The sequence below is a fragment of the Pristiophorus japonicus genome, chromosome 3 (assembly GCF_044704955.1).
Source record: "Pristiophorus japonicus isolate sPriJap1 chromosome 3, sPriJap1.hap1, whole genome shotgun sequence".
NCBI classification, from domain to species: Eukaryota; Metazoa; Chordata; class Chondrichthyes; family Pristiophoridae; genus Pristiophorus; species Pristiophorus japonicus.
In genome coordinates this window covers 71,008,588-71,021,579 of record NC_091979.1, presented here as the reverse complement: position 1 = coordinate 71,021,579, position 12,992 = coordinate 71,008,588, and the positions used below count along the sequence as shown (strand labels likewise).

Sequence of the window (12,992 nt, the reverse complement as noted above, 5' to 3'; positions counted from 1 at the left end):
TTATCAAGGAGGCTTTGAGGGTGTCCTTGAAACATTTCCTCTGCTCACCTGGGGCTCGCTTGCCGTGAAGGAGTTCCGGGTAGAGCGTTTGCTTTGGGAGTCTTGCGTCGGGCATGTGGACAATGTGGCCAGTCCAACGGAGCTGGTCGAATGTGGTCAGTGCTTCGATGCTGGGGATGTTGGCCTGATCGAGAACACTGATGTTGGTGCGTCTATCCTCCCAGGGGATTTGCAGGATCTTGTGGAGACATCGTTGGTGGTATTTCTCCAGCGATTTGAGGTGTCTACTGCATATGGTTCATGTCTCTGAGCCATACAGGAGGGCGGGTATCACTACAGCCCTGTAGACCATAAGCTTGGTGCCAGATTTGAGGGCCTGGTCTTCAAAACATTCTCTTCCTCAGGCGACCGAAGGCTGCGTTGGCGCACTGGAGGCAGTGTTGGACCTCGTCATCAATGTCTGCCCTTGGTGATAGTAGGCTCACAAGGTATGGAAAGTGGTCCAAGTTGTCCAAGGCCGCGCCGTGGATTTTGATGACTGGGGGGCAGTGCTATCTGGTGGGGTCAGATTGTCTTACGGATGTATAGTGTAAGGCCCATGATTTTGTACACCTCGGTGAAGATGTTGACGATGACTTGGAGTTCAGCCTCTGAATGTGCGCAGACACATGCATCATCTGCGTACTGTCGTTTGATGACAGAGGATGGGACGGTCTTAGATCTGGCCTGGAGGCGACGATGGTTGAACAGATTCTCACTCCAGCGGGGAGCTTGGACTAGATCAGTGGTAGGACTATATAGTGCGACATTTTGGAAAACCTGCCTCCAAATGTTCAGAGGAGAGCAGTAAAGATAAATTGAATCCAACTGTGATGAACGACTCAGATTGAGCTTGTTTTCATTGGAGGAAAATGAAGTGGTCCATTATATAAAATGCTGAGAGGAATAGATAATACAGATTCAAGCAGGTTACTTAACATGGAGTCTAAGCATAGAACAAGAGGACATGAGTATAATAACTGCCCTCAGACAAGATTTGAAATTAGAAAGTATTTCTTCACAAAACAGGGAATATGTTCCCATGAAAGCAGCTAATACTGTAAGATGAATATCTGTTTGGAAATTAAATTCTGGATAGATATAGATGGCTAAACGCTCTGCAGAAAATAATGCTTATTGAGCTGCAGGGCGCATCGAAATGTCATCCCAAAGAATAGAAACCATCAGAGGTGAATAATTTAGAATAGTCTTGAATTTCACCCATTTTAATCCCCTGCTGCTATAGTCTGGGTTTTATTTTGTGGGCTGAGCAGTGGGAGAACTGCGGGGAAAGAAACTTAAGATAAGTTTAGTCAGGTTTAGTAGAATCCTTGATAAGAGAAATTATGCGTGGTCTATGGAATAAATGGCTTTGACTCGAAGGCTTTTCTTCTGTGCTTTCTTGCATTCTTAAAATAATTGATCCTTATATGTCTTAAGAAGTGGACTGGAGGGAAGTTGAAATTGTCTAAATCTAAAGTATTTCCAAATTATGCTGTTCACTCTTGAGTATAGTGGATAGTCAATTGTTTTGTAAATTTATTATCCAAGGTACCCTGTACTGCATATAAATTAGGCTGCATCCGAAAGAGTGTTTTTTTAGTTTTGGTATTCAAAATGTTTAATGCAACATTATTAACTCAGATATTCACTACACTGGTAATCATAGAATAATAAACCTCCCTGTTTTACAGAATAATAAAGCAGAACATAAATTCCATGTTTAAAATTAGAATTCAGAACTATATGCTTAAAATGAATAATTGCCTTGTAGAACAGACAGACTTATAAATTAAACAATTTAGATTATTAAATAATTATATGCTTGTAGATTAAACTTTAATGTTGTTGATATTTTTGGATCTGTGAACAAATTTATTTGTGTTGTCTGCTCCTTGTAAGCCCTGCAGACTGAATCAGATGCAATTAAGAGTGAGTGAATTACTCATGGTGGTTACAGGAGTATTCAGTTTAAAGTTGCATTGTATGGGGTTCTATTCAACAGAAGGAAGCCAGGGGAAAAGAAATTAAATAAAAATAAAGCACCGTTCGCATGATTATCGTGATACCACTTCTGCAGTATTACAATAGTGACTACACTCCAAAAGTACTCCATTGGCTGTAAAGTGCTTTGAGACATCTGGTGGTCGTGAAAGGCGCTATATAAATCCAAGTCTTATTTATTATTTAAATATGAAGACTTTGATCAGTGCATCCTTCAAAAATAAATCTCTTGCTTTATTGGATTACAGTAGACAGTGCCTCACTAGCATGAAATCACTAAGTTATGCATATGAAATAGCAATTTTTATTTCACTGTTAAGAGGTGACTGTTTTAGCTTGTGGCATTTGCAAATGAAAAATTTTACCAAACTGGTCGGAAGACTTTCCCCACCACCCCACTTTCCCAAAATGCAAAAGTTCAATCAGCAGAACAAATAGTTTTTTATTTCTGCAATGAGATGTTGCATTAAAACAGTATTCCTAGCGATGTATTATAAACTTCTCCTGCTAGATATAAATTAAGTTTCGACAATGAAAGCAATAACATGCATCACTGAATCCTTTTATGCAGGATTGCTACTAAAGTCCATTTTCCAATTTCATACCAGCTGTATTTGATTTGAAAGAAAATGTTTTTCTATCGACATAACCTCTAATCAGTCTCAGACTATATTAGTCTTCATTTTTTGCATTCACATTATTTTTAATAAGAACATTCCTTTCTGTTTGGCTTTTTATTTGAAACCCACTGCATCTTTCCTGTTTCACAAACTTCTTACAAGCTTTAATAACTTTTTCTACACTATCATTTTGTAATGAAAAGATTTCCCCTGCACCTTCATTGTGTGACATTGGTTCCATTCAACAAAACTAAATGTAGCATGTTCTATGCTTCTACTCTAGTTTGCAGGAGCACATAGTCAGCACCACATAGGAACACACCTGTGTAAACATAGAAAATAGGTGCAGGAGTCGGCCATTCGGCCCTTCAAGCCTGCACCACCATTCAATATGATCATGGCTGATAATGCAACTTCAGTACCCCATTCCTGCTTTCTTTCCATACCCCTTGATCCCTTTAGCCATAAGGGTCACATCTAACTCCCTGTTGAATATATCTAAGGAACTGGCCTCAACATCTTTCTGTGGTAGAGAATTCCACAGATTCACAAAGATAAGATCCATGAAATTAAAAATGTTTTCACATAGTCATTGCATGCCTTATGAGTTAGGTTTTGGCCATGACTTGCTCCAATTTTTTTGGAGTAAGTTGGTTTTTCTGGCGCAAGTTGAAAAACGCCATTTTCCCCAATAAACTTGCTCCAGAGTAACTTAGTTAGGTATGATTTTTTTTTTAGTTCCGTTTTTTTTTCTAAAGAGGGCATTCCCAGCCACTTACGCCAGTTTTGGCCATTTATGCCACTTTGGTCAGCTGAAACTTGCTCCAAATTGACTTAGGCCAGCTCTGAAAAACATTGTGGGCAGCGAAGAAAGCAGCGCACATTAGTACATCAGCGGACATTAGGGCAGGGTTAGGGGAGGGAAGGGAACTGGGTGGGCGGGGGAGGGGGCCGTGAAACAAAGCAGTACATTTGCACCAAGCACAAAAAGTAATAAGCAATGAATTAACAAATAAAAAATAGAAGGAACCCTGCACCTAAAGCACCAAGACTAAAGTAATAAGCAATCAATCAATAAGTAAATAACAAATAAAAAATAGAAGTCCTACCTTAAGTAACGCAGCGGGCCGCCAATGAGGGAGCCCATTCGGCCAGGGCTAGGGACGGCATGCTTCGGGCCCCTCCCACACAGCCTGCAGCACGCGTTTGCAGAAACGGCCTGCCAGGAGCTACTGCACATACATGCAGACTCTAGCGCGCATGTGCAGAGGTCCTGGAGCTCCGCCCCCAACCCATTGGGCCACGCTGCGCCACAACCGAGGAGAGGCTGGGGAGCGGCCAGAATACGGACGTCTTTTTTCGGCGTGCTTGGAGGCGGACAAAAGTGGCGCAACTCGGGTAAGCGCCAGAAAAAGGGGTTGGGGAAATTTGAGCCCCATGAGTTGCAAACAGAAAATACTGATGAGCACGAAAATTCTATCTATTTGAAAGGTAGTAACGAAATTAGTGTATTTTAATGATATGCTATAATGCTTAAAATCAAGTTTTAAACACTTAGAATTTGTCATTTTTGGAATGTTTCTTTGCTAGCTCAAATGAATGTTTTAAGTCTATATTAATATAACAAATCCTTGTTTTGTAATGTCTGATTATTGCGCAGGTAAATTCAGTATGCTCAAGCATCCAGCATTGTGCTGTGTTTGAAAGGAGCACAGGCCGAATAGGCCAACATTTTAAATACTTGTACAACATCATTCCTTATTTTCCTTTTTTCTCTAATGAAAATGGGCTCAGTGCTGAGTCTCTCATCAAGGCTGCATCAGAATTATCCTTGCTTCTATCCTCTGAAAAAGCTCCTTTCAGGTGCAGCTCAACACTGAGAACATGGGATCACTGAATTTATCCTGATATATAAATCTAAAGCAAATTCTAAGACATAGAAACATAGAAATTTACAGTGCAGAAGGAGGCCATTTCGGCCCATCGTGTCTGTGCTAGCCGACAAAGAGCCGCAGGCCCTTCGTCAGCAGCCCTAAAGGTTACATACAAACCAATGAACAATGACGGAAAGGTAAAGAGCACCCAGCCCAACCAGTCTGCCCCACACCACTGCAACACCCCTAATACTAAAAACATCTACACTCCACCTCAACCGGAGCCATGTGATCTCCTGGGAGAGGCAAAAACCAGATTAAAAACCCAGACCAATTTAGGGAGAAACAATCTGGAAACATTCCTCTCCGACCCATCTAGGCGATCAAAACTAGTCCAGGAGATCACCCTGGCCATATTCTATTCCCTGCAGTACTTACCATTATATCTGCGCCGACCAACAAAAGGTCATCTAGTCTAATCCCAATTACCAGCTCTAGGTCCGCAACCCTGCAGGTTACTGCACTTTAAGCGCCCATCCAACCATCTCATAAAAGTGATGAGAGTTTCTGCATCCACCACTCTTCCAGGCAGCGAGTTCCAGATCCCCACAACCCTCTGCATAAAGAAGTCCCCCCCCCCCCCCAAATCCCCTGTAAACCTTCCACCAACCACCTTTAAAACTATGCCCCCTCGTAATAGACCCCTCCACCAATGGAAATAGGCCCTTACTATCCACTATGTCCAGGCCCCTCAATATTTTGTACACCTCGATGAGGTCTCCTCTCAACCTCCTCTTTTCCACTGAGAACAAACCCAGCCTATCCAATCTGTCCTCATAACTAAGATTCTCCATTCCAGGCAGCATCCTTGTAAATCTCCTGCACCCTCTCTCGTGCAATCACGTCCTTCCTATAATACGGCGATCAGAACTGCACACAGTACTCCAGTTGTGGCCTAACCAAAGTATTATACAATTTAAGCATAACCTCCCTGCTCTTATATTCTGTGCCTTGGCCAATAAAGGCAAGCATTCCGTATGCCTTCTTAACCACCTTATCCACCTGGTCTGCTACTTTCAGGGATCTGTGGACAAGCACACCCAAGGTCCTTTTGTTCATTATAGGGAATAATAAGTATCTTCACTTTTTACCATTTGTTGATTAGTTTAAACTAGAAATATTTGCTCTGGATTTCACTTTTTCTTTATTTTGCCTTTCTTTGTACAGGTTTTGTCGGATTGTTTAATCTCCTACTGCTATGGCCTGGGTTTTTCTTGCTTCACTATACAGGATTTGAGGCTTTTGAATTTCCAACCAAAACTGTATGGATGTACATCCTTATTAACGGCCTTATAGGAACAGTGCTGTCTGAATTTCTCTGGTTGTGGTATGATTTTGTTATAATTTATTTTTGAAATGTAAAGGCATGCTCACTTAAAGAAAACCATAGATAAATTATTCAAAATCTGTCAACTTGCGAATTTACTAATTACTCAAGTGTTTTCAAACATCTCAACAAAAAGCTCATTTATTTAAGTATGAATAAAATAGTCATGTTTAAAATATAATAATGCTATAATTTTTCCCAAAGACAATCACTAGTTGATGTATATTACATAGTTGTACAGCGAGCCATTATTATTGAGCTGGCATCAAATTGTCAAATTCATTGGGCTAGAATTTCCTAACAACCCACCAGCGCCTGATTGCTGCCCAAAAGACTGCTAAGATTCCCAAGATTATCGCCGGCGAAAACTCCCCCCCCCCCCCCAAATGTTTTAATCCGCTGAGTGAAAAACATAGGCATTGCACCTCCAATCTGGGTGAAAGTGGAATTTAGGGTCGATTGGATGGTTCCTAAAGAAAATGGGCGATAAATTTTAAAAATCGCTAAAAATATATCCCAAGGTTGCGAGTTGGGCCTAGCAGCAGAAAAACAACACAAATAATTTTTCAAAAAAAATCTCTCAAAAAAAAAAATCAAAAAAACATTCTCAAGACCCTTTTAAACTAAATCACCAGAACAGAATTTTAAAATAATGAGTAAAAAAAACAATTCCTAACCTTTTTCTTGAAGAGCTACTCACCTACCGCCCAGCTCCACTGATCCTCGTAGGTGTTTTTTTTTCATACTTACCTACGGATCACCGCTGAGCCAAATATCGCGCCAGGGCAAATATGAGGAAGGTGCACGCCGGTGATCCGCTCCCCAGTGGTACCTCGAAACCACCGGCGTAACTCAGGTAGGGAATTTTTCGCTCACTTGATTACTGCCCACAATGGCCAATACTGCCCAGAAACTGGGCGGTAAACCATTGGAAATTCTAGCCCATTGTTTTAAATTTGGGAATTTAAACTAAAATTTCCATGAAAAGTAAGCTGTGATCAATGTTTCGATAAGATATATCTGGAGATCTATCTGATATACTGCAATTCATTGAAAAAAAATCTCAGATTATACAAATTCAATCTGTACATCTGTTCAATGACAAATCACCAATTCAATTAGCCACAACTGCACAAAGAATACTTCTTGTCAGTCACCAAATTGCAGTCATCTTCATATTCATCAAAGTATCCCTCTGGAAAATGTAATTATAGGTATGTGGTACAAATTTATCTACTTCAACTCATGCCCTTTCATATTACAGCACTGCCTCCAATGACAGCCCAGGTTTCAGCAGTATTGCTGCACCCTGTAATATAAATGAGATAGCACTCCTGCCTCCACTGCTGGCAGCAAATGTAAGTTTCTACCACAAACAGTTGGAGCCACCATTCCTACTGATTGCGAGTGGTTGAGCACTCAGTGTTCCCATGTAGGCCAGCAATGTAATTGTTATATTGTTGACATATGAAGGTCTGTGGCCAGAAAATGAAAGTCATTTTCACAGCTTTTAAACTTGCAATCTTGCTCATGCATGGTTGTTTCCCCATTGCTGCCAAAGCTCTGATATCTGCACCAGTGTAGATAGTTTTGCAATGCGAAGGCTGCATCAATCAACTGCTTCCCTGATCATTGTCATTATCACTCCTATTTCCATTTTCCCTCCCAGCCTCTCATCAGGAACTCTAGATTCCTTTTTGTGACCCAAATCTCTCCATCGCATTCCTCTAATGTTTAACAAACAAGTAATTTGCTGCTTAACTTTGAAGAGTTGTTCAGGTAAAGCTGATACTTCTTTCAGAAACATTGCAGACTTTCTATTGTGTTCTTTTGTTATGACTCCTCAAAGCCAGCTTTCCTATGACATTTGCTAATCAGTTAGCTTGGCTAAATAGGTAGCACTGTTGCCTCTGATGCAAAAGGTTGTGGGTTCAAGCCCTATTTTTTACCACCAAAACACTTCTTGCCTTTTATCTGTATAGTGTAGTTTAGCCCATTAATTTATAATATTCCATTATATGGAGCATTGGTAGCAAAGCAGGTTAGAGCACTATTCTATGATTTCTAGGACTAATTGAGCCTATGACTTGAATTTAACTTTTTATTTTTATGGATTCAAAATGAATTTTATTTTTCAGGGGCTGTTTTCTTACATCATCACTGATTGGCACACTTGCATTAAGCCTCACAATACCTCTTTCCATGATAGCAGACATCTATATGAAAAAGGTAACTGTCAGTTTTTGAAAACAGTATAATCAATGCTAGAACATTTATTATAAAAGTCACTACTTGGGACTAGGACATCAGTCTTCATATTTCTGTTTTTTTTTAATCTGTTGACTTATTGGCATGTTATTCCTGTTGCTGTATACTAACAAATATTTGCTGTAAAGAAAACATTGCTTCTTTGGGTAGTTCCTACAGTTAGGACAAAGGATACCTGTGTTTGCGTCAATATTTGCAGGAAGCCCTTGGGAGCAATGTTCCTGATAAACTGGGTGGCCGTGCAGCGATCTGTAAGTCCCGGGCAGGCCACTCACGGCTTTATCATAGGAAAAAACGCGCACATGCGACAATTTGAATGGGGCACGCAACCCCCTAAAGGGGCCACGCACCCAAAAAACATTAGTGGGATCATTGCTTGGGAGTGTCATTATTATAGGAGGGTCCCTCACACAGAAATGTTTGATCTAATTATCTTGTCACTTGCCAAACTTGCTTTGAAATTACTGTGAAAAAGGAAGCATGAAGAGTAATTGGGCGAAGGAGGAATGCACTGCAACAGATCATTAGAAAATCAGGGCTCTGGAAAGGTTGTAAATAGTGAGAAAAGTACAGTAGTGCATGGCTTTTCAACATTACAACTGGAAATTAATATACCAGCTGATGAGTAGAATTTTCTTGTCTGAATTTGATATACATTAAGAGAAAGGAAAAAAATACATGAATGCTGCAAGTCTGAAATAAAAACAGAAAATGTTGTAAATTCATTTCAAGTCATAGAAACATAGAAAATAGGTACAGGAGTAGGCCATTCGGCCCTTCGAGCCTGCACCACCATTCAATAAGATCATGGCTGATCATTCCCTCAGTACCCCTTTCCTGCTTTCTCGCCATACCCCTTGATCCCCTTAGCCGTAAGGGCCATATCTCACTCCCTCTTGAATATATCCAATGAATTGGCATCAACAACTCTCTGCGGCAGGGAATTCCACAGATTAACAACTCTCTGAGTGAAGAAGTTTCTCCTCATCTCAGTCCTAAATGGCCTACCCCTTATCCTAAGTCTGTGTCCCCTGGTTCTGGACTTCCCCAACATCGGGAACATTTTACCCGCATCTAACCTGTCCCGTCCCGTCAGAATCTTGTATGTTTCTATGAAATCCCCTCTCATCCTTCTAAACTCCAATGTATAAAGGCCCAGTTGATCCAGTCTCTCCCCATATGTGAGTCCTGCCATCCCGGGAATCGGTCGAGTGAACCTTCGCTGCACTCCCTCAATAGCAAGAATGTCCTTCCTCAGATTAGGAGACCAAAACTGAACATAATATTCCAGGTGAGGCCTCACCAAGGCCCTGTACAACTGCAGTAAGACCTCCCTGCTCCTATACTCAAATCCCCGAGCTATGAAGGTCAACATACCATTTGCCTTCTTCACCGCCTGCTGTACCTGCATGCCAACTTTCAATGACTGATGAACCATGTCACCCAGGTCTCGTTGCACCTCCCCTTTTCCTAATCTGCCACCATTCAGATAATATTCTGTCTTCGCGTTTTTGCCCCCAAAATGGATAACCTCACATTTATCCACATTATACTGCATCTGCCATGCATTTGCCCACTCACCTAACCTGTCCAAGTCACCCTGCAGCCTCTTAGTGTCCCCCTCACAGCTCACACCGCCACCCAGTTTAGTGTCATCTGCAAACTTGGAGATATTACACTCGATTCCTTCATCTAAATCATTGATGTATATTGTAAATAGCTGGGGTCCCAGCACTGAGCCCTGCGGCACTCCACTAGTCACTGCCTGCCAGATGTTGACTGAGCTGCTATGTGTCTCCAGCATTTTCTGTTTTATTTATGATTATATATTTCCTGAAGTATGTATTTGTAAGTTTAAAGCAAGAACATCTTTATTTTAACACTGAATTTTCTGATAGATTTGTTATAGATTTAATCTTGATGAGGTTCTTCATGGAAGATAGAAAGTAAAAGCTCATGGGATCCAAGATTAAAATGTAAATTGGATTATTAACCAGCTAGATAATTGGAAACTGAGGCGAGTTCTGAATGATATTGTTCTAATTGGACAGCTGTGACCAGTGGAGTTTTCTGGCACTCCTGGTGCCTGGGTATTAATGATCCTAATTAGCATGTTATAAATAGAATGTGCAGGAAAGGAGGATATTAAGTGATTATATATTTTTTTAAAGTAGAGCTTGTTGAATAAATTTAATATTGAGAAATTAAAGAATGCATTCAGTTCAAAAATAGAAAAGTGAAAGATATCCGACCTAAATAATGTAGATTAAAAATAAATTTTGCTGTGCCATTTGTCCGAAACACTGAAATAGTTGGGTTTTTTTTCTCTTCTGATCTTAAATACAACAATCTTGCTTCAAGCAAAGTGGTCCGGGTGGGAATTTCTTTTGGTTTTCCAATGGCACTCCTAAGATTCGGAGGAGAAAGATCAGTTCACAAGGGGACAGAAAAGGTAGCTGCTTGGAACTTAACATAAGAATTAGGAGCAGGCGTAGGCCCCTCGAGCTTGCTCCGCTATTCAATACGATCATGGCTGATCTTTGACCTCAACTCCACTTTCCCACCCGATCCCCATATCAGTGATTCCCAGAGAATCCAAAAATCTATCCACAGATTCATCCTGTATAATCTTAACAAGAGTTTCCAAAATCATTATCTGCTACATAAACAAGTTGTTGGTGCATGTTGCACAACTTTGCAATACAAAGAAGAGTTACCATGCAGCAGGAGGAAGAGGAGGCACAGATCTATCAATTTGCAAAAAAGGATGATGAGAACTGTCGCAGCTATCAGTCATAGATAGCTCTTTCAGAATGTATGCTTATGTTCCATTTCAGGATCTAACGCAAAGATGAATTTAAAATAGGGTTATCCATTGTATAGAAACAAAAAGCAGACCAATTCTACCATTCATGTTTGCAATGAGTAACAGCATATTGGGCCCAAGTTTCCACCTGATTTGCGCCTGATTTTTAGGAGCAACTGGTGGAGATCGGACTATCTTAGAAATCGCAATTCTCCAAAAAAAAAATTCTGCACTTCTAGTCAGGTAGAACAGTTCCACTTTGGAACAGAATTTTTTCTTCAAAAGGGGGCGTGTCCGGCCACTGACGCCTGATTTCAAAGTTTCCACAGTGAAAACTTACTCCAAACTAACTTAGAATGGAGCAAGTGAAGATTTTTGTAGAACTGAAAAAACCTGTTCTACACATTAAAAAATCAGGTGCAGGTTACAAATTAGGCGCCCAGAACGAGGGGGGGGGGGGAAGGGAAGTCATTAAATTCTATAATAAATCCTTATTTATACTTATACAAATAAATCCAACCTGAATAAACATTTATTAGCAAAGAAAAGATTAAATAAACCATCTTCCTACCTGTGTGAAAGTGCTTCAGGCAGGCCTTTCGGGACCGAAGGCTGAACGGGCCGGCCCGAGACTTCGGGCAGGGCCCGTCCCCAGCACCAGATTTACAGGTAGGCGGCGTTGGGTCGGGTCGGGGAGGTTCGGTTCGGTTCGGGTCGGGGGGAGGGAGGGAGGGAGAGAGAGGGATGTAGGGGGAGAGGGAGGGAGAGGGAGGGAGGGGGAGGGGGAGGGAGGGAGGGAGAGAGAGAGGGAGGGGGCGGTCAGGTCGGATCCAGGGCGGGGGCGGGAGCCGGGTCGGGTCCAGTCGGGGGGGGGAGCGGGAATCGGGTCGGGTCCAGTGGGGGGGTCCAGTCCGGGGGGGTGGGAGGGGAGCAGGAGTGCGGGTCGGGTCCAGTCGGGCGGGGGCGGGGGCGGAGCGGGAGTCGGGTCGGGTCGGGGGGCGGGAGCGCGGGTCGGGTCCAGTCGGGCGGGGGCGGGGGCGGAGCGGGAGTCGGGTCGGGTCGGGGGGCGGGAGCGCGGGTCGGGTCGGGTCCAGTCGGGGGGGGGGTGGAGCGGGAGCAGGAGCGCGGGTCGGGTCCAGTCGGGAGGGAGCGGGAGTCGGGTCGGGTCCGGGGGGTGGGGGGGGGGGAAGCGGGAGCGGGAATCGGGTCGGGTCCAGTCCGGGGGGGCGGGGAACGGGTGTCGGGTCCGGTCCGGAGGCGGGGCGGGGGGGGTGGGGGCGGTGCGGGTGTCGGGTCTGGTCCGAGGGAGGGAGGGGGGGAGCAGGAGCTGGCCGTGGGAGGAGCCTTATTCACGCAGCCCCAGTGAGGCCATTCGGCCAAGGCTAGGGGCTGCGTGCTGGGCCCCTCCCACACAGTTTTGGGCGCCCGGAGCTACTGCACTTGCGTGCCCACTGTAGCGCGCATGTGCAGAGGTCCCGGCACTGTTTTCAGCGCTGGGACCTGGCTCCGCCCCCCCACAGCTCCTGCTGCGCTGCGCCGAAGGCCAGAACACCTGCAGGGAGGTGGAGAATAGGGAGGATTTTTTTAGGCGCACTTTGTGGCGCGAAAAACGGGCATCCAGGTCGGGACTGCGCCGTTCTAGGCGCGTGTGGAAACTTGGGCCCATTGTATTTTATTTTAAATCCGAGCCACTAAGCCCATCCAGAAATTGGGAAATAAACACACCTCACAGTTAAAAAATGCTATAATATGACAGATTTCAGACTATTTTCTGCTCATTGACTACAAATAGGCGGATATCTAGTTCGGAGTATGCAAAAGGAGGAGGGCGATATGCACACCTGGATGAAGGTCCCCAGAAAACATCTTATGGTGCTTGCCATTATTAATATTCTCTTCCCTTCATTTGGACTACAGGAGAATTGCAGAGTGCATTTACTAACTTTGTGCGGGTGGGGGTTAAGCAGCAGCTCCATAATTCCATTATTATGAAA

The 12,992-nt window shown here is 43.2% G+C and overlaps 1 protein-coding gene across 14 annotated transcripts in view; it reads left to right on the top strand.

Annotated features, from left to right (window-relative positions):
- LOC139259755 (solute carrier family 35 member F5-like) overlaps window positions 1-12,992 on the top strand; it is a 205,733-nt gene that overhangs the window by 162,734 nt on the left and 30,007 nt on the right. For 10 of the 14 annotated variants that reach the window (XM_070875446.1, XM_070875451.1, XM_070875447.1 and 7 more), the window contains 3 exons: window positions 405-488; window positions 5,765-5,924; window positions 8,063-8,153. In XM_070875446.1, coding sequence (XP_070731547.1) covers window positions 405-488; window positions 5,765-5,924; window positions 8,063-8,153 — 335 coding nt within the window. The remainder of the gene's footprint in view (window positions 1-404; window positions 489-5,764; window positions 5,925-8,062; window positions 8,154-12,992) is intronic. The other 4 variants (XM_070875455.1, XM_070875454.1, XM_070875453.1 and 1 more) reach the window with 1 other exon arrangement.